At 47.8% G+C, this 24,270-nt stretch overlaps 1 protein-coding gene across 1 annotated transcript in view; it reads right to left on the bottom strand.

Moving 5' to 3' along the window:
• LOC111929245 (vascular endothelial growth factor receptor kdr-like) overlaps positions 1–24,270 on the bottom strand; it is a 125,100-nt gene that overhangs the window by 38,666 nt on the left and 62,164 nt on the right. The window contains exons 10-13 of the mRNA XM_023926759.2: positions 17,319–17,469; positions 14,470–14,575; positions 6,624–6,732; positions 274–567 (exon numbers count right to left, since the gene is read on the bottom strand). Coding sequence (XP_023782527.2) covers positions 274–567; positions 6,624–6,732; positions 14,470–14,575; positions 17,319–17,469 — 660 coding nt within the window. The remainder of the gene's footprint in view (positions 1–273; positions 568–6,623; positions 6,733–14,469; positions 14,576–17,318; positions 17,470–24,270) is intronic.

The following is a 24,270-nucleotide window of genomic DNA, read 5'->3' as shown; positions in this document are numbered from 1 at the left end:
GCTGTCAGTAAATGGTGGGTGACTTTTTGTCCTCAGTCAACTCTAAATTTGCACCCAGCATGGAGCTGGGAAGGCAGAATGCTGCTGAAAGCACCTGCATGTGATTTCCAATAATTTGGAATACTGGAAGCGAGTGGCTGGGTGAGTGTTCTCCATGTCAGGCTGTCAATCCACACAAACTTGTGTGGAAAAACAAAAACCAAAACCAAAGCAGAGCAGGACACAAGGTTTACATCAGGACATGTCCCCGTGCCACTCTCCCCTGGCACGTACCTCTGACCAGGAGCTGGCTGTGCTGCTCCAGCGTGTCCGTGCTGTTGTGCTGGTTCTGGGCTCGGCACTTGTAGAGTCCACTCTGCTCCCTGGTGACGTTGGGAATGAGCAGGGTCAAAGAGATGGAATATTTGTCCATTTTCCTGAGTACAGCGTGGCTGGGAGCTGGCTCTGAGGAGGGGTAGTACCAGGCCAGGTGGGTGTAGATGTACTTGGAGGCCCGGCAGGTGAGCTGGATGTCGTTCCCCACGATGGCTGTGACTTGGGAGGATGTTTGCAACCCAGAGGGCACATCTAGGAGGAAGGGAAAACGTGTTTGGAATTAAATTCCAGCTGAGATCTTTGCTTGGCTGCTACTTGGGGGTCAAATTTCCAGCAGTAATGGAACAAGCCAGGTTTAATGAGGCACATGGAAATGTGGCAACTGGAGCTGGGAATTAGGGAAGTGAAAGTTCCTCTCACTCCCCAGTGCTAATCTGTGCTAGTCCAGCCCTCAGCATTCTAAATCATCCCATCTCCAAGTAATGAATTGAAAGCTTATAAATAGAAGGAGTTAATGGACTGAGAGAGTTTAATCAGGAGCTGTTTCCATCCAAGTGGATAAATGTGTTTGTGAGCTCTTCCCTCTCCACAGTCAGGGCTGGGAAGTATTAATTGCAGAGGAATAAGGAAACCCATTCCCAGCCCCTCAGGAGCAACACCTTCTTAGTCACTGAACAGTCTCCTCAACTCTCTCCTATTCCAACTGTGCCAATATTTATTTTCAGCACATGTGAATGCTGCATATTTACTTGATCACTGATGGATTAACTGATCTAATGATGTCTAAGTCCTTGAGGCCCTTATATTTAGCAGAGAAATACTCTGAGTCATGACTCCAACCTAGCCATGAAAGAGTGAGCTGTTTCTTGCTATATTTTTAGCAACTTTTCACCCCAGAAAAAAAAACCCCACAAAATCGATTTTCCTGAAGTGGTGAAGTGAATCCATTTGAAAACAAGAAAAACCTGAATGGAAGGCCAGAGCCTGCCCTGCAATAACTGCCAGAGACCTGCAAGTGAATTGGGGCTGGAAGATCCTTTATTGCCTTTGGATTTTGTTAATTTTAGGGACCTATCCAGCTGAATGAAAGTTCATGGACAACCACAGTGATCTGGAATCATTCTGCTGTGTCTGTTTGGAGTTTTAAGCAGCTGAGAGTTATGAGGAGCCTCTTCTGTGTGTAACCAGGGACAGGCTCACTCTGGGCCACCTTCTGAGCAGGTACAGCTTTACATCTGAGAGATGATTCAGTGCCAAGCTGTTGGTGAGATGCTTCCTCCAACCAGGATGAGCTGGGTGGGACTTTGAGAGGTCCAGGAGTTAAAGCAGAACAAGTGTGCACTGCACTTGCCACCTGCAAATCCCACCTGGAATCTGGCCAGGGGCTCCTGCTGCAGAAAGTTCTGCAGAAGGCACAGCTGAGCAGAAACAGTGAGGCTGCTGAAATAACCAATCTGCCTTATAATAAACCACATATTCTATAAAATACAGAGCCCTGGAGGAGCCTTCAGACATGATTAAAAGTCTCTCTTCTTCTCGAGTCATCTGGAGGAGAACCCGTGAGCTTTTGCTTCACGGTTTTTAAAGACTGGCACCAGAAATACTTCACAAAAGATCCAAAAAGAGAAGAGACCCCCTCAGGCCACAGCTGTGGAAATTGTTATTTTTTCTCTTCTTTCCTTGTGCTGGGATTGCAGTTTGCTCTCTGCAGGCTGTTGTTGGGCTCAGTTGCTCTCCGCCGGTGCCAGCTGCGTGCTCAGGCTGCCTCGTGTGACACATCCACTGCTCACTCCTGACGTCCTGTGCTCCCAGCATGTCCAAATCCTGCTTATCAACACTGGGGGGGAATGTCTGAGGCCAACAAATCCTCTCTAAATGGGAAAACTGAGAGCCAGTGAAAACACCAGGCTGTGGCAGGAGCAGCATTTCACATCTCCTGAATTTCTCCGACAAAACCACGGAACAAGAGCTGCATCCCTTGGGATAAAACTGCCTTGGGATAAAACTGCCTTGGGATAAAACTGCCTTGGGTTAAAACTGCCTTGGCCACAGCACAGCTTGGGATGGGGGATTTGGTGCAAATTCCCAATGGATGGGATGTGGCCATTCCCAAGCCCTGAGTTTTGAAGGATGCTCCAGAGTTTTGCTTTGTTGCTGGACTTGAAATCCGCCAGGGTTTTTTTTTTTTCTACCAACTTAACATTCTGGGAGCAGAGGCCTGGCTTGTTTTTCTTATCATTCCTTCTCCTGACATTTTTTATTTAGCATTTTGAATATTTTTAGCTGGAACCTGTGCTATTCTCTCCCATCTTGTTTGCCTTTCAAGCAGCTCTTTCGGCTCCAATAGAATATTCATCGATTTTCATTGCAGTGGAAGGAAAAAGAGAGGAAAAAAGAAGTTGCTCTGCTCTATCTTTTCATGCTCTCCTCTCTCTTTTCTCCTCCTACCTGGATTATCAGGGGAGCGAGTGCAGCTTGCAGAGCACATTTCAAGTCAGTTCATCTCTCAGACAGCTTTGCTTACATAATCCTGAACCTGAGCAGTGATTAACTTCCTCCCTCTGAACAGATACTGTGTTTCAGAAGGCTCCTAATAAGTTGGCTAAAAGAAAGCACCACGGGGCCTTTTCCCTTTTATCAGCAGTCACCAAACATTTGTCTTTGGTGTTGTGTTACAGAGTAGTAGCTGCGAATTCCCCTCTCCACCGTGTGGGATTCTGTGGCAAAAGAGGGAAAGGAGCCATTGGGGGGAGGTAAAAAGGCAGCATAAATCAAAGGCAAGGCTGGCTCCATTTGTATTTACAAGGAATTAATTGTTTTTAATTTCCTGTGCTTTGCACAATAATCTTTGTAATTCAAAACTTCTGCTCTTACCCAAATTCCAGCCCTGGGCCTGGCAGGGGGGGTTGTCAGGGGTAGGGATGGAGAGAAGAGGGAGCCCCTCTATGTGGAGCAGTGGTGCTTGTCAGGAATCCTGTCAACACCTTGGCAATGAGCAGTTTGGAGTGGCACAAAATCCTAGAACAGCCCAGCTCATCCATTGTTCTGCTATCTGAGAGCTGATTTTTATCTCCTGCTGGAAATGCAGTATTTTCTCTCGCGTAGAAATCTTTAACTCCATTTTTCTCAGTTGTTTTGGCAATCAGATAAACCCTTGGAAAAAGGGCTTTGGTTATTATTTGTTATTCTTATCATAATTCATTTATATTCCCAGAACATTTGGAGTTTTCAGATGGGTGGGATCCCGCCTTGCTGAATGTAGTGCAGTCAGACAAAGGCTGGAATTTGATTTACTCTGGACCTGCAGCTCTGTGGAGCTGCCCTTTCCAAGGTGCAGAGCAGAGATTAGAAGGTAAATGACACTTGTCCATGGCAGAGAATCCCTGCAGGGGACACCAGGGCAGCTTTTCACTGCACTGGGGACTTTGCAGCCTGCTTGGAATGTCCTTTGGAGCTGGACAATGACATTTCTGAGCATCTGATGGCTCACCCAAGGCTCCAGTGGGAACCCTGCAGTCAGAGCAGTGGTGGGAAAGGCAGGCAGGGTCAGATCTTGATTGGATTGACACAAAACAAAAATCCCAGAGTAAGAGTTAGGCCAGGACACGATGGATGAATCCCTTTAGGGGAGACTCCAGAGGGCTGCAGAGGGACAGTGACAGTCAGGACATCTGCAGGAGGGGCTGTCACTGCATGAGGAGATTTCTCATCACTCTGGACCCCTTATAAGGTTTGGATTCTGAGTGATCTCCAAACCCTGCTGACCCTTCATGAAATGAACTCTGCTGGCAGAGAAATGATTTAAAAATAGAGCCCAGTGCTATTTCTGGTGTCCGTGGGAGTTTTTGTGGGGGTTCTGCAGTGGAAGAACAAAATGGTTGCTGACAATTATTCCACAGGGATAAATTAATTTTTCTGAAATGAAGGTGGTGGTGGTGAAAACATCAGACTGAAGTGAGCACATCCCCAGAGAGCAGCCTGGACAACACCTGAGGAAGTGTCCCTGGAATGTTCTGCCATGTCCTAGGAAAACATCTCATCCCTGCCCCAGTGGAACAGGGATTTGAGGGAGTTCAGCCTCTGTGTCATCTTCAGATTTCTTACCAGGGAGAAACGAGTTAACCCAATTCAGCCAGAAGGTCTGAAAGCAGCTCAGGGAGCAGCAGCTTGTTTCTTGGTAGGAGATCATGGGAGAGCAGGTCTTTAAAACCAGTAAATTGCTGAATTAATTGTGTGCCACACTTGCAGCTGCTCTGCAGTGACCTGTGAAATGCTACAAACATTTCCTAGGTGTCCCAAAGTCCCACGTGTTGCTCCCAAGCTCTGCCCCAGCCTTCAGTTCAGCCCTTAGGTTCAACCTGCCAGAATCATGAAGTGACCAGCTTAGAGCCTTGTGCTGCTGGCCTTCCTCTGCCTGGAACCTCACAGGCTGTCCCTGGACATCCCTCAACACTGAGACAGGAGAAAACTCTTGGGGAGATTCACCTGGAGCCTGCTCCAGCTGTTCCAGGTGTGAGGATTACCTGCAGGACTCTCCCCACAGCCTGGCCCTGCTAGAGCAGCACTCAGAGCAGATCCTCCCGTGGAGGAAGCCCACAGCAGGTCACTGCTGCAGCATGACCTAGTTTAGCACCAGGATGGTCACATTTAGAAAGTTTTCATTTCTTTCTAATCCATAAACATCACTATTTTTAAATATAGCACTTCCAAAAGCCAGTCATGCTCAGTCAGCATTTGCCTCTTCCCCAGAACAGCATAGACTCCCAATTTTCCCTTCACAGGCTGGAACGAATCTGTCTTGCCAAGCCCTGGTCACCTCCTGGTCTGCTTGGGTGGAAACATTCCCACCATAACCACTGTCAGTAATTTCCCCCAGTGATTCATTTCCTTCTTAATTTGAAGTGCATGATTAAAACACTTGAGTCTCAAAACATCGCTGGATGAATCTTAAAATAAAAAATTTGAAATATTAGCTCACCGTGGGTGGAAAAAAAACTCCCCTACATAACTTTATTATTAAAATAAACCAGAGTTGTGCAAGGTGCATGGGATGATCTAACCCTTTGGATCTGACCTTATGCTCATGGCTTATTTCTCTGGGTTTAGTCACCAAGTGTGGCAGTTCTGTGAAGAGCTTGGATAACCCACCCAGACCTAACAGCTGGCTGAATTCCCAGGACACTCAACACTTGGAAGGGGTGAGGAGTAAAATTAATAACTGGTCTTCAGCCTGCCTTGGACATCTTGGGAATCTCTGATATCTGAGCTGTATCTCCTAAAAATGCACCTTGAAGGGCATTTCCCTGAGTAAATAAGAGGTAGAGCTTTGGGAAATGTCTTTTTGGAGGCTGAAAGCCTCTCCTGTCTCTTGTCACCTCTAATGGAAGTGAAATCTTCCCCTTCCATGGCTCCTGCCTCATTATTTTTGGGTGGCATTTTTCTGTTGGCCCCAATGGGAACAGTGTTTGGTGAGCCCTTTTTTTGGTTAGGAGGATTTGAAAGGTGCTGGATTCCTTTGGAGCAATGGAGTCAATCCACCCAGGAGGGAAGGGAGGCACAGGAGGGCAGATCCCTGCCACGAGCGAGCTCTGCCCTCCCAGCTTGCTCATGGGCAAGGAACCAAGCAGTGAGAATCAGACATTTACTTGCCAGGACACTTCTGCACTCTTTGTTCTAAAAATCGATATTTTGATGCAAATCCTGCCAGCCAACATCCACTCATCCAGAAATGTTCTGAGCACAGAAACGTTTCAGTTTGTTCTGGGTGAGCACTTGAACAAGGCTGTCCCTGGACTCTCCTCTCTTTTTAAAAACCTGCCATCTCGATGTAGGTGTTGATCTCACTCCTAAAGAATTCCTGTGCTGAAAGGTTAAGCAGATATTTGTTTGGATTTGTGTTCTCTGGAAAGCCTCCTCCCTGCACAAAGGGCTCTGCAAAGGGCTCCAGTGCCACGGTGCCATCAGCCCTGGGCTGGGCTGGAGCCTGGCCTTGCTCACCTTGCTGCTCATTTCCCGAGTCCAACCTTTCTCCTGGCTCAGGGAGAGGCTCCAGGCCTCTGGAACACCACAAAGGCCTCGGCTTTGCCAGAGGTTTCCCGAGGACAGTGCTGGAATGTCACCAGTGCTGCCCTAAGGCACAGAGAGAGGGACTCAGGGCCGAGGCTGGACATGTCCCACCGAGCTGGAGCCTGCCTCGTGTGGGGTGAGCAGCCTCCAAAACACAACACACAGGGATGGCCTGGAGTCTGAAACTCCCAGGGAAATCAGAGCAGCAGCAGCTGCCTTTGGTGAGGGGTTTGTGCATTTACCTGACACGTAGAACTGGATGCTGCGCTCCTCCTGGCCCACCTTGTTGGAAGCCACGCAGTAATAGATTCCTGAGGCACTGCTGTTCTCCATGGTGAGGGTGCTCACGATCTGCCCACAAAGAGAGAACAAGGAATGGCTCTGGGGGTGTGCTAGGGTAGAAAAGCTGTTAAGAAAGTTGTTTCTAGTTAAGAATGGGTGAAAGTCCCAGCCAAGTGCTGCTACTTGTGTTTTTCTCTCGTCGTCTCAGCCCAGTTAATTCTCTTCCCTCCTCGTTCCTAAACCTTCCTTTTTTCCCTGACTTACCCATGAAAAACAGGATCCTCTTTTGAGAAACTGCCAAGGTCTTTGTGTGACAACATCAAGCAAAAAGCTGAAGTGTAGGGCCTGGAGGATCCATCCAGACACAGTCCCACACCCTGTGGGTTATGTGGGGAATATCCACATTTGCACGGGAAACAAGTGATTTCCATGGATGTGGTACAAGGAGTATTGCAGGATTTTGCTTTTCCCCTCAGAGAAGGGAGGGAATGATGTGCTGGGAGCCCCTTGATTCCAAAACCCTTCCTTGGAGCTTGTACAGGACTCATTCAGTGAGGAAAGAAGCTCTGGAGAAGCTGCCAGGGCTGCAACACTTGGCAAATGCAGGAAGGGAGGATGGTGGAGAGGGAAGGAGCCCTTGTCCTGAGCTTCACCACATTGGAGGAGGAGGTGGTTCTGTTACTCCTGGGTCTGAACTCAAACACTTCCTTAAGAACTTGTGCTCCTTAAACCTCCCAAGGCTCCTGCTGGTGAGGCACTGCCCTGTCCCTGTCAGGGTGCAGCCTCTCAGGCTCACACAGGAATATCCACAGACCGTGCCTTTAATTATTCCGCATATTCCTTTGGAGTGTGAGCAGGAAAACAGGGCCTGAGCCACCAAGGCAGAGATGTTCTGGCAGATTCCTCTGCTTACCCTGCAGCCATTCACCTGAGGAGCTCTGAGCCCTCACATTTGGAACAAATATCGCTTTCTTTGCCATCCTCTCTAAGGCTTTTGAGAATCAAAACTCATAACACCCTCTGGCCCTTTGTCCTTATCTCCAGAGAGCTCTTTGAAGTGCACAGAAGCATCTCTGGACTTTCTTTTTAATATCCTAAACTAAACTCGCACAAGACATTCCTTTACCCCTCCTAAAGCTGCCCCATGACTGTGTCTAGAGCTGTGTGGGATGTACTTTTTGAGTTATTTAAGATTTGCTGAGATCTGGCACTTTAAATCCCACGGGGAAATGAGTTCCAAAGGTTTTGATCCCATGTGCATTTCACATTTGAACAGTGAGCATTTGCAGCAGGATAAGGTCTGAGTGGAAAAGTCTTCAGTTTTTGTGGGTACCAAACACAAGAATGGGGAACCCCCAAATTCAGGGGTGAAAAAGGAGAGCAGCAAACCCAGCTCCCTCTGGTGTCCACCACAGAAAGAGCTGTGCAGTCCTGAGTGATTTATGATGTGAAAATAGCTTGGCTATAAAATCAGCCTGCCTGTGAAAGCAGCCTGCTCCTCCTCCTGGTGCTGGTCCTGGAGCAGTGGCCCGGTGCCACAGGCTGGGAACCAGCACATCTTAGAGCCCTGAGCAGCACTTTGGAATTCCTGCTGAATCAGGACCAACAGCTTTCTCCTCATGGCTGCTGGATCTGAGCATTTCATGTTTGGAAAGAGCAAAAGCCAATATAAATGAAAGTGCTGAGGACAGAAGGGGATACATTTGGACAGCTTTTTAACAGCAATTAGTCTTTCTAAGTGACAGCTCTAGCTGGGAAGTGGAGGATAACGCTGTAGAGCCAGGCAAAATCATAAAATATCCATTTTGGGACATGTCCAAAGTGTTAGGGGTGACACTGTGGCTCTTCTAAACACTGATGGAATGCCTCAAGCTGCTTGGTGGCCCAGAGGTAAATGCTCATGAACACACACACAGACAGATGCTGACATCTCCATCCCCATAACTCAGGAAAAGTCTGGCAGGGCAGTGGGAAAACAAAACCACCAAAAAAAGCAAATAGCTATCCTGAGACCTCATTGGAGCTAATCTCAGTCGTGTCTAGATATGAAGGTGAAAAAGATGGTAAGTGACAGTGGGAAACAATCTGGGGACAAATTCTTGGGGAAAAAAAACTACTGAGGAACAGAGGGAAAGTAATTTTCTTGTTTGGATGCTCCAGTCATGGCTGTGCACTTGGATCCCAGCTCGTCACACACTTGAGCACCAGAGATCAGGCACCTTCCTGACTTGGCCCACAGCTGGCACCTCCCAGAGCCCTCCAAACTGTGACTTTTAAACCAGCAGCATCCAGCAGAGATCTACATGGGATCCCAGAGCTGGCAATTCAGGATTTTGTGTGATTTTCTTGTAGGATGAATCCCATGGAATCATTCTGTATCAACCTTTCACTCCAGCTGGTTGCTCCTGGGTGAATCCCAGTTATCTTTCCAACTTCTGAAATAAAGTTCTCAGTGGTCAAACAAACCTAATCCTGGTTGGTTTGGTAGCTGAGATTTAAAATCTGTGTGTGTTTGGTCACAGTGGCAGGTTAGGATAAGGATTCTGTTCTTCTAAATGCCATCCCTAATGAAAAAATGGTTTGAACTTGAGCACCCAAACTCAGGGATCTTCTCCCATTATTAACAGTGCAAACTCTGCAGGGGCACAATCCCAGGATCTGGGGACCTTTGGTAGACAGTGGAAAAATTCAGAGGGGTTAATCCCTGTGTGTGCTTAGTCCATGCACCTGGAGAAGTATTTTCCACTCCTGGAATCAGAGCCAGGGTAGAAAAGCCTGGAGTGAGTCCAGAGGAGGCCACAGAGCTGCTCCAGGGCTGGAGCCCCTCTGGAGCCAGGCTGGAAGAGCTGGGGATGCTCACCTGGGGAAGGAGCTGCTCCAGGGAGAGCTCAGAGACCCCTCCAGGGCCTGAAGGGGCTCCTGGAGAGGGAGTGGGGACAAGGGATGAAGGGACAGGACACAGGGAATGGCTCCCAGTGCCAGAGGACAGGGATGGATGGGATATGGGGCAGGAATTGATCCCTGGCAGAGTGGGGAGGGTACCCAGAGCAGCTGGGGCTGCCCCTGGGTCCCTGGAATGTCCAAGGCCAGGCTGGATGGGTTTGGAGCAGCCTGGAACAGTGGAAGGTGTCTCTGCCATGGCAGGAGTGGCACTGGAGGGTCTCTCAGTCCCTCACACCCCAAACCCCTCTGTGATTCCATGATCAAGGCAGGGCTCACCTTGCTCAGCTCACCCCACAGCTGCTGCTCAGAAAACCCAGAGCTCAGCACTCTCTGCTGAGCTGAACAATGATTGATGTGAAACCTGCAATTGCCTTCAAACTTTGTGTGTCTGCCCTGCAAATGCCATCAGTGAACCACTCAGAGCCTGGAAATGTGCAGTTCCCAATTTCCCTGTCCCTGTGAGCATCAGGGATATGTTCCCAGCTGCCACAGGGCTGTCCCACCCTCAGCTCCTGTGCAGGCAGCACTGGCATGAGCCTAATTAATAACAAATTATTGGCATGTCGTGTCTAGACATCTTCCTAGTGGGAGCTGGATGGGATCCTGGGAGTTCACTGCATACCAAACACATCCCAGGCTTGGATTTGGAATTAAGGACTCCATTTCCTATTACTTAACCTAAAGGCCACCCAATACTGCGAGCCCAAGGAAGGGATTATTAACTAATAAATAATTACTAAGGAAGAATAAACTAAGTTTAAAACTCAATAAACAAAGGAATAAAATGACTGATTTCTGAAGAACAGTTCTGACAAGTAAATAGAGCTTGCTGCTGGGACAACTCCTGATGGAATAGTTCAATAAAGTCCATATGTAATGTTCCCAAACTGATAAAAATAAGTTATTTTAGAAGCAGCCAAATAACATTCCCCAGCCATGCACTGTGAGTGTTTTGAGACATCTTGTAGTAAGGACAGAGCAATGAGACCTTTTTTAAGCTGGAGCCAGCATGAATTAATATCTCTTGTTATTCCTTGCTTTTTCTTTCCTTTGTCTAATCCCTGCCCTCCCCGAGAACTTTAGTGAACAATCTTTCCTCTTTCACTTCGTTAGCTCTCCGTGGGCGAGGATGAGGAGTGGAAAACGTGGGTGGAAAACTTTTCAGCTGTCTGAGTCTGGCAGAGCTGGGCTGGAGGTGGCTGCAGGGAGGTGGAATTATAGGAACTTCAGCAGGGACCCTGCACAGAAAGCGTTCAACTCACTCCTAATCCATCCACTTGAGTGGCACACGAGGACACTTGTTTGCATAGACTGACAGTCCTGATCCAGCATTGGAGTTCATTCACTCAAAACATGCTAAAGGATGGGCTGAGGATGAGTGAGAAGTCTGGGAGCTGGCTGAGACCTTCCAGCTTTGCTCCTACCTCTGGCAGGGGGGGTTCTCTCCCTGGTGCCTTCCTCAGTGTGAGCAGAGCTGGGTGGTCAGGAAACTGGGCTAACTGGGCTGGAACTGGGCTAACTGGGCTGGAACTGGGCTAACTGGAGGTTTGAGGTGTCCCTGGAGGAGCTGTGGGATGGAGGGACTGATCCCCCTCCAGCCCCTAGAGAAGGTGGGTGAATCCTGGCTGGTCCTGAGCAATCACCACTCCCTGCTCCTTCCTCCAGTGACTGCAGGCTTTTTGTTCTTTTTGTTCCTTCAGAAGGTCTAAACTTAGCATTTTAGGGTTCATTTTCTTGAGTGGTTGTAAATTTAGGAGGTCAGGGAAGACAAAGGGCCAGTTCTGCTGTCTCTGCTGCTGGCCAGGCTCTCACCAGAGCCAGCAAGAGCAGATCCAGGTGCTCCTGGGCAGTGCCTGACACACCTGGGCTGATCCCAGGCAGTGACTGCTGTGTCCCAACCCCATCCCTGTGTCCCTTTCCCTGGTGTGACAGGGCTGGAGAAGCTCCTTGAAGTGACAGGTTTGAACAGCCTGGCTGAGCTGCTCACACACATCTCACCACACACATCCCACTGCTCTAATGTAATCTTTTTGCTCCTTCAGGAGGTCTAAACTTGGCATTTTTGGGTCAGTTTTCTTGAGTGGTTGTGAATTTCACCAGCAGAAACACCCACGTGGCCTGGCCACTCTCATACAGACATGAAAGGGAGAAAAGAGATGAAAAGAACCCCCCAGTGAGGACTGAATTATGCATGAGTCTTGCTATTCCCTTCTGCTGGTCCCAAACTCAGGCCAGTTTGTTATTTTGCTAACAGGAAAGAAAATAAAACAGCAACCTAGCTCCTTGTGACTTGAAAAGTCAGGCAGTTCCTGCAGTCACGGGTGTTACACCTGGTGTGAAAAAGCAGATTCAGAGGAGCCATGCAGTGCTTAAATCCCAAAGTGAGAAGTTCAACATGGAGTCAAAACCCCAGGAAAAATGAAATTATCACAGTGCAACTGCCTCCACCACTGTTTGACCAAAACTTCACTGAAGTGCATCAGAACCTGAACCACAACCTCGTGCTTTTCCTCAGGATTGAGACTCTTAGGAAGGTGGGAGGAGGTGAAATTCACTTTTCTGTCTGTGGAATACTCATGGAATAATCATGATGAGGATGATGACAAGAGAGCTCGATTTTACATGGCACTTCTGTCAGGAGATGTCTGAAGAGCTTCATGTGATCAAAGAGCACCGGGAGTTTGCTGAGAAAAACCATTCTTGCTGCCCTGCCAGCTTGCTTTGGGCAAATTTTGGGATCTGGTGATTCCAGGGGAGTTATTCCCATGTTTTTAGCAGCTCTAAACAGTTAATGCAAGTTTTCACATGTGGCTGGACCAGCTTTTATTGCTGCAGCTCACAAGGGTGAACTCTTGGGTGCTGACAAATCCTAGAGCCCAGATGAATTCCACCTTCTGCCCAAGACTCCAATGCTCATGGGACAGGCTCAAATCCCACAGGAAAATCCCTGAGCTCAGCTAATCCCATGTTCCTAACACAGTTCCTCAAAGCTCAGACTCCAGCACCTTTATTTCTTCACCTCCTTGGTCAATGCAGGTGAATTAATTGCTGGGACATGCTGGGAATGGATTTGGCTCTTTCCTGTCTGTTCCATTCCTGGTGGGAATAACAACTGATAAAACTCATGGAAAAGTCTGAAGACTTGTTCCTCAGTGACTTTTTAAAAAATGATATTCTATAATATAAAGTCTGCAATTAACACAGAGTCTTGAACTTCAGAAAGAGGGAAGGAGAGGAACTGGCTGCAATAAAAGCAGGGAGTGAAACCTGAGATTGCTGTAATTGAGTTATATTCATTTCAATAAATCTTAATCAGGACACAAGAATTAATAGGAAACACCTCAGACTGTGTTGTCAGCCCGGGAGAAAAAGAATGAATATAATATAAATTGTGAAATTGTGTAGCTTGTAACTTTAATAATGAAATATGTAAAAGCTGATTATCTATCTATCTATCTATCTATCTATCTATCTATCTATCTATCTATCTATCTATCTATATCTATGGAGACAGCAGCTCTGAGAGTCTCAAAGCTCTTGTCAGCCCATGCAGCAATCAGAAAGTCTTAGAAAAAAGAAGAAACTTTGAAGGTAAATGTCACCAACCTCCATTTTTATAAATAATTAGCACTTTTAGGGGGTTGCTTTTACCTAAGATGTAGAATTCCTGAAAAATCATTAAAGCCAGAGCTTAAGGGGCATTGTGCCATCTAAATAAATCCAATTTATAAATATCTTCCAGCAATGGAAAAAGTCGGGAATGAGGGTGAACGCTGATTTTCTCCTTCCCAGCCCAAGCTCCCTGTTTTCAGAGCTCTGGTTTGGATTATGTTTAGAACTGGGAAGTCTCCCTGAGAAAGAGCAGATGGCTGAGGCACTGATCCTGCCAGATGCTGATTTAGTCTGGACCCAGTCCAGACGAGCACTTTAGTTTTGTGCTTAACTTTAAGCACGGGAGTAACTCAAGAATTCTCCCATGCTCAGAGGTGAAGCAGGATTTGAAGAGCAGCGCCCAGCACCCTGCAGGAACAGACACGGAACCATCCAGAACTTCCACCTGGGAAGCTGGAGCTCCAAACCCACTCCTGAAGCCAGCAACCCCTGCAAGTCCAGCAGGTGATCCCAGCCAGAGCCCAGCAGAGCCAGGAGATCCTGAATCCACAGCAGATTCCCAGCCTGGATGTGTGGAACATCAGCCAGGATCACCACAGTGAGGGACACTGCACAGGCAATTAATTCCTGGTGGGATCACACTGGCAGGGTGATCCCAGTGCTGTTGGAAAGGGGAGCAGGCAGGGAAGTGTCTGAGGAAGGTTTTCATTGTGCCAGGGAAGTGTTTCAACCTGAGAGCTGCATCTCTGGAAATCAGAGCAGGTACCTGAGGCACTGGAGCCAAATTCCTGGGCAGCTCCTGCTGCTGGGAGTAGAGAAAACAGGGCAGGAAAAAGGGGGCAGGAAAAAGGGGGAAGGATAAAGGGGCAGGATAAAGGGGCAGGAAAAAGGGGGAAGGATAAAGGGGCAGGATAAAGAGGGAAGGATAAAGGGGGACAGGATCAGGAGCCCTCCAGGTTTCATGAACTCAGAGTCTTTATCAGCGTTCATATCATAGCACCCCTCGAACTGAACTACTCTCACACTTTCTCAAGAGTGAGGGAAACAGAAGATTTTGACCCAGAAGTCTTGGGAGAGTTTAAACAGAGTGTGTGACATCATTCCCAAACCCCAGCACTCATAAACAGCAGAGATCTGGGATGATCCCAGCACTGGGGAATTCCAAGCATGCTAAGAACCCTCAGCAGCTTGGGAACCACGAGCTGGGGGTGAGCATCCCCTGACATCATCCCCAGGCCATCCCACACATACCTTTAGTTTATCCCCCAGCCTCTTGGGGGTGTTCTCGATGCTCCTGATCTTGTTTCCTATGACTGTGTTCTCCCAAACCTCAACTTTTGGCCCCTCAGGATTGCACCTGGAGGTAGAAAAGCAGAGATGATGTTCAAGGCAAGCAGGGGGGTGTATTGGAGAGAGAAAATGTCAATCTTAAAGAATAATCTTGGGTCTTAAGTCCTCTTAAAGAAGTGCTGCTGCTGGAGCCTGTTTTTGTGAAATTTTTGTGAAATTCCTCCATTCCTTCTTTGCAACATTTCAAAATTATTTACAAAGCACCTTGACAGAGGCAAACAAAACCAGTGCTTGACCAACAGTGAACCCCCCAATCTTTGCAAAGATTAGAAATCGAAAATACCTGACAGTTAATTGAATAATGGGAGTTTTATCTGGCTAATGTAAGTTACATTTCCAAATTCAAAATGCCAGTCCTTCCAAACTGCGAGGATGTTGCTGAGTGTTTGTCTGTGCCCAGCTTCCAACAAAAAGTGTGGGCTGAGGGTGTAGAACAGGTAAATACTGGGAGAGAACAGCAGGAGGTCCCTTTAATGCTGCACATTCCACAGAAAACATTTCTAAATCTTCATTTTGGAATATGGGCAAGGAGCAGAGTGTGTAACATGTCGTGTGGGAAGGTCCAGGTGTTGCTGCTTCATGCAAATTGAGATATTTGTGTCCTTTCCTCAAGGTGAAATGAGGTCTTCCAAAATTTTCTGCAGGTCCCTTAGTCTCTCAGACATTCTGTCCATTTATTAAATAACTTCAGACTAATAACTAATAACTCTTTATGCCTTAGTTGCTATCCTGTAGCATTTACCTCTAGCAAAAGATTTCCCTTCAGATCAGTTTACTCCCTATTTTATTTAATCTCTTTGTTTTGGTAAAACATTGTTTTAAGCAATGTTTAAAGCATAGTTTTAAGCATGTTTAAAGGTTTAGTTAAACCTTTGAAATCTTCCCTCCATTATTATTACCATTTTTTTTTTCAAAGTATGCAAGCTGCAACAGAGATACCTTAATGGTAAACAGCTTTTGTTCTTTATTGAACAATTGCACCATCCAGGGAAAAAAACTTTCCTGTCTTCCTCAACTTGCTAAAACCAAGCAGAGACACAGTTCTTCTCACTCCTAGAAATGCTTTGAGAAACCATGGGGTTTCAGGAGGTAAAATTGACTTTTCTAGGCACTGATGCTGCAGAAAATTCCTCCATAAATCAGCCGTGCCTTTGCCAAAGCCACACAAAGCACAGGGGCAACTCCCTGGGTCAGGGGAGGCTTTGCAGCTCTCAGAAGGGACTCATTAGAAGATCTTGAGGGACTTCCTGCAAGGCACAATCCTGTCCTGAGGATGAAGGGGAAAAGCTGAGAGGAAGTAAAAATCACATCCCAGCTCTAAGGAACAATGCTGGTGCTCAGGGACTCAAAGGGCACTGCTGAGGCAGAGTGGGGGGAGAGAAAGAGAGAGAGAGGAAGTCAGACAACAGAAGGAAATGGGGGCTGTGTCATTTCCCACAGGAATCCTCCTCCAGCTTCTGCTGCAGTGAGATAAGGCTGCCCCTGGGGCCAGCAGAGGTAGAGCCACTCTGCAATTGTATTTAAATAGATAAAATCAGAGAGCTGCAACAAGGGTTATGTGAGGTCCTTTGCCACCAGGTCACCGGTTTGGATCTGGTTGAGTTTGGCACTCATGGCCAATTCTCTCTCCCCAAGACAGGTCTGGAAAAGATTTTGGGTCACCTCTGTGGCTTTCCTAAGGATGCAGGATCTGTTTCCATGTGGTGTTCGCACTCTGCTCTTGTTGAACCCCTCCCAAGCAGAGCCCTGTGCCTCCTGCTGCCCTGCAGAGCCAACAAAGCCATCAAATCCTTGAGTTTATTCCCAAAAAAGGTGGGTAACCGCGGGATTCCTCCCTGGGACAGGCACACGAGCCGGGGCTGGATCACCCAACATCCCTGTGCTGTACAGAAAACCTGGGAAAGGATTTCTCCCCAATTTCCCCCTCTCTCATGGCTTGCCATTCACAGCAATAAATGAATGAGAAAATAAGGCACTATCCAGCAATTTTCTCCTTCACTTTCTAGATCTGTCTTCCTTCTTTTAAAATGTGTGGAAAACCCGATTTCATCCCTCTCACTGCAGGGAGGAGCTGACGTGGTCAGGGCTGTGCAGGACGTGCCCAGGGGCTACCAGGGAAGGATGGGCACCAGCCAAGGCCTCTCTCTGCAGACCCCTCTGCTCAGGGAACTGCAGGAGCAAGGGGAATGTCTCCTTAGGCAAATCTCCAAAGGCATCCTGCTTTTCCCTGGCCTCCTTCTTCTCTGGCAGCTCTGACCCAGTGACTTTGCCAGCAAAACCTGCAGCACAGAAGGGTCCCCAGTACGACACAATTCCCTCTCCCAGCTTCAGGGACACCGAAGCTGCCCCAGGAGACTGAGAACTGCCATGAATCCCATATGGATTTAAGGAAGCCAAAAATCTGTCTGGAAATTGTCTGGAAAAAGCTCTTGAGGGGCAAAAGGTGTGTTAGCTCAGCCCACAAATCCTGCTGGTTTTTCTTTGTCAAGTATTCACAGCATTCAACAGGGCCAAAGAAAGTCAGAGGGGCACTGTTGGTCAAGGTAAAGGAGAATTCAATGATCTTTAGTCACTTTAAACTCATTTAACACAATTCAGGTAATGCACAAGGTGCACAAACACAACCAGACACCAGCTGAGCTCAGAACCCTGGAAATCTTCACTCTGATTGTGATTTTAGCTCAGATAAATAGGATGGAGTAGAAAGCAAACCTGACTGGAACATGTTCATCCATGGGGACATCACTTACAGGGTGTCTGTGATGTTGCAGGGCTGCCACTTCCACTGGATGCTTGGCTCAGGGTTCCCGCTTGCCGTGCACGAGATTTTGTGTTTGCTTCTCAATTCCACCTTCACAACCTTATCAAAATCAGTCTCCTTTTCATAGATCTTGGGTCTCTCTAAAGAAAAAAAACCCCACAAAAATGCAAATGAGCAAATTTACATCCATAAAAGGTTTTGCAACATTTTGCTGGGAGAAGTGATGATCCAGTGAGGCTCCGGATGTTGTGGGGAATTCCAGCAGTTCTGCAAATATCCCTTCACAGAAACAAGGGTGTTGGTTGTGGTATTTCACAAAGCACATTGCAATGCTACCACATTCATCCCAATCCCTTTCAAGGGCTGCTGGGGACCTGCTGGACTTCTGGAAAATTCATGCCATGGAACATCTCTTGGTCAGGGCTGCAGGATCAGGATCAGCCCAAGGGCTGTGGGCAAAATGGGATTGGAGGGCTGATGTCCCCTCCTGAGAGGAACCTCATCAGCTGCAGGCACCAGCTCCTCAGGGCTTTGGGAAAAAGCATCTTTTTCACCTGAAGTCTTTCCTTTTCTGTGTGTGTAAAATCCATGCACTGGATGGAGGGGAGAAGAAAGCGAGGAAGGAGAGGTGTGGGGAAAACACTTGGAGAGAAATGCCAAGAAATTCTCACCAACCACAACGAATGCCATGAGAAATGTCACGGCATTACTCACATCTGGAGGAGCTGCAAGATCACACCCTCAGACTGGAAATCTCTCTTTTTGTGACACTTTCAGGGCTGCTCGTTGCCAGCAGGAAAGAAACGCTTTGTCCTGTCTCCTTCCAGCTCCCACGGGAAGGCACGGAAAGGAGGAATAACGGGAAAAAAGCCCCAAAGTGAACTGAACTTTTGCTAACCTCGGACAGGGTGGCTTTGAGATTGGGGTGAAAGCACAGGCTCTTCCCGTGTGCAGACAGCTCTGCCCATCCCTGGCTGGATCTCTTTGTCTGCTTCTCATAACAGGAAATCGAACAGATTTATTGGTGGGGTCCCAGTGTGGGACACCCCTGTGCAGCCAAGGGAGGCTGCTCTGCACCGAGCCCTTCTGACAAGCTGGGAAGTGAATGGAGATTAGATTTCTATTTTTTGGGCTAACTTATTTTTTTCTGCTGTCAGGGAGGGCCCCAGATATGTAAATATGAGCTATTGCCCACCTCATCAATCTTAAGCCCTTTCCCTCTTTTTATAAAATAGTCTTTCTTTGCCTTCCAGCCCTCTTAGGAGAACACTGACCAGGCTGATCCCGTGCCTTGTTGGGACTCTCACTTGGCATTTCTCATGGTCAGGCTCTGAAAGATCTTCTGACCTCACCAGTGCCTGAAAACACATCAGTATTTCCTTCTCCACCCCATGGAAGCATTGACTGGAATAGGTTCAGCCGTATCCCATCCTGTCATAAAACACTGGCTGTTCAAAGGACCTTCAGGAGGTCCTGGTTTACATTTCCCCTGAGAAACCCAAATGCTGGCCCCTGTTTGGTGTGGCTCCCGTTGAGCTGAGCTGAAGGATTCCACGTGCTTGGAGATTCCTGAGGAACTCACAGGACAAACTATTGGAACTAACAGTGAATTTCTTTAGCTTGCATCTCATTTCCCATCAGTAAATTATTTCTGATCATAAAAAGAATTCTGTAAATTCTCCCCAGAGGGAGAAGCACATTTTTTATTATCTTGGGCATTTCTCTTTTCAGCCTCAAATCCTGGCTTTGACATGTCTGGGCTAACCTCACAAGTGTGATTTCACTTGAAGAAAGACTCGAAGTTCAGTGTGAAAGGTGACTCAAGTGTTGATTTTTGGGCTGTAACAATAAAGCTTTACACACTTGGGCATGGGAACTGGTGTTTGTGTGTGTGAAAGAGCACGGGGAGACAAGGACTGATCACAAACATTTAATATCAGGACGTTTTTCTATATTCTTGGTTGACTGGCATTTAAATTGTCCTTCTGAAAAAGAAATAATAATTTAACTTGCTCCAACTCTAACAAGAACAGGAGTGAGAAGTGAATTCTTCATGCCACAATTATGGCACTGTTCACTATGACTTGAGACCTAAAACGAGTCCAAATGATTCATCAATTGAAATAATCGTTATTTATGATCAAGCAATTATTTTAAGTGTGAAGGGAAACGCCTCCCCATCTGTTCTTTCACAGGGTGGGGTGCTGGCTGATTGTGGGCACAAATTCAGAGATTGAAGAATTTTTCCTATTGTCTGTGCCCTTCTCCTGCAGAGGTGGTGTCACCCTGCAGGTGACCCTGCTCAGGTGTCCAGGATGGGGACAGGGCCCTTCCACACCCCGCAGTGCTCCCTGCAGGCTGCTGGCTCTGGAGCACTGAGGGTTTAGGGGGCAAAATATCTCCTATGGGAGATATTTCCTGGGATGAAACCTTTCCAACTCTCTGCCATGGCCATTCCACTTCTGAGTGTGCCCCTGCAGGCAGATGAAGCTTTGCCCTTCCCCTTGCTGGGCCAAATCCTGTCTGCAGCAGTTGCCTCCATGGGTGATGGAAACCTGATTTTAACAGGTTAAAAGCTCTTTAATGGCAATTTTCATTCTGTCTCTGGTGGTTTGTAGTAATGTAGGTAGTATAAAAGGAATGTTAGTCTGCCTGTTGTGGTGCACCTGCATTCCTGCCAATCTCACACAGTATTTTCAGAGTTCTACAGTCAGGATCTTATCTGTGGTAACAGCTGTGAAGAAAGCTGGTTTCTGGGGTGGGACTGGCATTTTGGATTGGCTCAGACTGGCTGGTTCCTCAGGGCTGGCCCCTGCACAGAACCTCACCTGCAGAGGGGATTTGAGCCCAGAGCCTGGCATTACTGAGGGTACCCCTGGCAGAGTTTCTCTCTGCCTCCCCCTCCAGATAGAGCTTTGACTCTGAGCAGCACAGGGATTGTGCACAAACCCTTATCCCTGGGGGTCCAAATCCCTCTGCCAGCACTGCCAGGGCAGCTCTTTCCATCCTTTCTTTCGCTCTGTATCCCACTGTGGCTCCCCAGGCCCTCCCCAGGCCCTGCTCCCCTCAGCCATGGCCCTTCCCCAGGCCCTGCTCCCCTCAGCCACGGCCCTCCCCAGGCCCTGCTCCCCTCAGCCATGGCCCTTCCCCAGGCCCTGCTCCCCTCAGCCATGGCCCTTCCCCAGGCCCTGCTCCCCTCAGCCATGGCCCTTCCCCAGGCCCTGCTCCCCTCAGCCATGGCCCTTCCCCAGGCCCTGCTCCCCTCAGCCATGGCCCTTCCCCAGGCCCTGCTCCCCTCAGCCACGGCCCTCCCCAGGCTGAGCTCCCTCAGGCAGAAGCCAAACAAGCCTTAAAAGCTTTCTGCTCCCTGGCTGTGTGGGGAAGGCTGTGCGATGCCTTTAACAGTATCCAAATAAATGGCTTTTCGTCCTCTCTGGCTCCAAGTGTGATTGTATCCCCAGCTCGCCTTGCAGAGGTGCAATTGCTGCTGTGAGAGCTGACCTGAATAACTAAAGACTTGGCTGCTGCTGCACTGGGAAATGCAATCAAAAAGCACTTCTGCTTACTGTAGGTTTCAAATTGATCAGCATTATGCAAATCTCACCTTCCTCGCTGCTCTTATCTCCAGTTTGTGGCTTTAGGAGCAGATAATATGCACAAGGATTAGGACATGAACCCAGCCTCTTCTCTCCCTAAATTCCTTGCAGGTGCTGTGAGGGGTTGTACACCTGTCACCCAAATATAAAGGACAGCACAGAGAAAGTTTCTCTGCATTTTGTAGAGAAACTTTGCTTTCCTTTCAGTGCCCTCTGACTGAACTGCTGTTTATGCACCTTCCCACTACCATTTAAGCTGCTTCAGAAAATCTTTTCACATTAAGCACATCATTAAAATAACATAGAGAGGCCAGTGAAGCATTAATCTCAACCTTAGCTACTTTTCCTGACATGGGGCTTCATTAAAACCCTTGATGGAGTTGCAACTTGTTTTCTATTTATCTTTTCTGTTTCCCAAAACCCAAGAAAATATTTGCACTTGGGAGCCTTCTATCTGATGTTTGTACAGTACTTAATGGAAATCCAAGTGAATATTCTGTAAGGTAGAGAGGCAAATTTCTAGTGCAGGCTTGGACTGGGAAAGGGTGAAATTTCCCCCAAAGTAAAACCCAAAAGGAAAAAGTTGTCTGGGTTGGCTTCACATTTCTTTCCTTTCCTTTTTATTAAAAGGAAAGAAGGAAAAACACTGAGTGAAATGACCTGAAAACACAACTTTGGTTTCAGACTGACCACTGCATTGTGTTTGAGCCTGGCTGATTTTAGCTGGGGGTTTTTCTGGAGCTGATTGTTGCTGTTTTGTTGTTTTTCCCATGCCCTGCGCCCAGAGCTGCTCTCAGGTGGGTGCACAGCCCTGTCCCCACGGAACCTGTGAGGAAACAGCTGAAAACAGCACCCAAAATCTCTCTGTGAGTCAATACCACAACCAGGAATAGAATTAGGGACAGGATTGTGCCTCTGCCTGATCTCCAGCTGCTCCATTGTGACCCTCTGGAATGGGCTGGGAATGCCAAGGCTGGGAGAGAAGCAGGAGGAAGAGAAATGAAGAAAAATCTCAGAGGACTTGACCTGCCCCACAGGGAATTTTGGTGTTAAAATGACAGTGCAGCTTGGTTTGGGTTTTTCTGACCTGTGTCACTCCTGGATGTCTCTCTCTTTCCAGAGCAGGAAGAAATCTCTTTTCCAGTGCTCTCTCAGAGCTGTCATCCACCCCTAATGCAGCTTTGGGGCAAAAAAAAGGGATTTCTCTTATCTGTCTCTCCCCATCTTATTTTTTACAGAGTTCAGGAGGAGGTGGATAATGAAGAACTGCTCACTTTAAGCAGAGCAAGCAGTTTTGTAGCATTTTTCTCTCTGTCCCCTTTGCCTGCTTTCCAAAAGTCAGTAATGTATCTGCAGGTTGGCTGAGGGACAGCATGGGAAGCACGAGCTGCCACTTCCCCCCTCACTCTGGGTTTTAGGGGCTGTCAGACCGAGATTGCTGCTGCAAATACGTGACTTGAATGCTGCAGATCCTTCTAGCAAACTCCAGCATGCCCCCACCTTCCTCTTCCTAAAATTGCTTTGGCCACTTCCAGCAAAATGAAAATAGCTCATCTGACTTTTTCATCAGGGGTTCTCCTGGGAGCTGCAAGTGTGCAGGGTTTGGATGATGTCAGGAAGAAAACTCTTGAAGATTTGTTCAGAAATGTGCAGGAAAGGGCTGCTGCAGCCTCCTTGTGCTGCTGCATTTTCCTTTCATAAATCCCCCAGAAGAAGTTGTTTCTCTGCTGCCTGTGCCTGATAAGTGAGGCTGGAAGCGTGGACTGGAGCACTGTGTCCTGCATCCACAGGCATTGCTCCCAGAAGCCAGGAGGAAAGCAAAGCCTTGAACTTGGAAACACGCTGGAACCGTGGCTAGATGGGTTTTATTTTGGGATTTCTAATTTAGCTCGGCTGGCCCAGGAGGTGGAAAATTCGATTTTTTGTTTTTATTTCTCCTGAGTGGTTCATCCTCCGAGGAGCTGGGCAGGAGCTGGATGTGCTCCACAAACGAAACCCAGCCCTGGCAGGACCCCAGGGAAGGGACAGCATTTGTGTGGCTCAGTCCTTCAGCCTGAACATCAGCTGGATTTTGCCAAAAATCAAAAAAAATTCTCAGTGTTCAGCTCAGGGATTTCAGTCCACACACAAGGGACTGTCCCCTGTGTCCTGCACTGGCTGTAGCTGAGATTCCCCCACCCTAAAAGTGATTTTCCTCTGCCCTGGCATAGCCCAGATGCATTAATCTCATCCTCAAGGCTCCTTCCCCTCTCCCTGCTCTGCCTCAGGGGGAGGTGATGGGGTTTTGTTCTCATGGATCATCACATATTTCTTGGCTTTTGTGGAGATCACTGCAGACTCCTTTGATGTCCACTCATCCTTTGCAAGCCAAGGAAGGTCAGGCACAGAATTGCCTTTGATTTTTAAACCAAAATATGAGGAGCTGTCCTGACTACAGAGCAGGGCAATGTGCATCAGTCAGAGCTGCGGGGCTGCTCCTGCCTGGTAACAAACCCAGGTGTGACCAGTACCACACACCCCTCACATTCCAGACCTTCCCAGGAGCAGGAAGGGAATCCACAGGAGCCTGAGTTTCTGCTGCCTGCTGTGGAGGTTCCTTCCAGCCCTTTAATCCTGCTTTTCTTACAGACACAACATAAGCTTTGGGGGACCAAGGACTCTATGAGGGAACACAACTTCAGCTGGCTGGAGCAGCTGGAACCCAAAGCGATATTTGCTTGAGGGAGCACAGGAGAGAAACTTGGGGACAAAGAAGAAAGGCAAAGTGCTGAAGGAGTTTATTCATCCTACTTTTGAATTAACTCTTGCTTCAGTACCCTCCTCACTCCCTAGGTGGTGGCCAGAGCACGCTGGCTGCTCCAAAAGGGCTCAGCAGGAGCCCTGATGGACGCAGATGAGTTGGACAAGGGTGAGGATGAAACACAGTCTGCTTGCCCAGAAATAGATTTGAGGGGGTTGTTTATGTTTTGTTCTGAGACTGCTTTGCACTCCAGCCCGGAATAACTCTTTTCTCCCACATTTCTCCTTCTTGGCTGGCTCAGATTTTCAGCCACCAGCTGTTTGCTAGGATTGTTCCTTCTCCTTGCTCCCTCCCTTCCAAATTCTTTAGGACATTATTTTCTTGAAGCTTTTCTCAATAAGAATTTAATCAAACAAAACAAAACCACAGCAACCCGCCGCTTCTTGGACAGTGTTTGATGTGTAAATATGTAAAGAAGGAGCATTTTGAAAATGCAGTCAGCTACCTCCTGGGGACCTGAGTCCTACAATGAACCAAGGTGACTCCACACGGAGATATGTGCTCCTGCAAGAATAAATTCCAGCTGCAGTGGGAGCAGGGGTGAC

Source organism: Cyanistes caeruleus, chromosome 14 (genome assembly GCF_971803275.1).
Source record: "Cyanistes caeruleus chromosome 14, bCyaCae1.hap1.1, whole genome shotgun sequence".
Taxonomy (NCBI): Eukaryota; Metazoa; Chordata; class Aves; order Passeriformes; family Paridae; genus Cyanistes; species Cyanistes caeruleus.
Note: the sequence above shows the minus strand (reverse complement) of the source record. Positions and strands in the feature narration are given on the sequence as shown.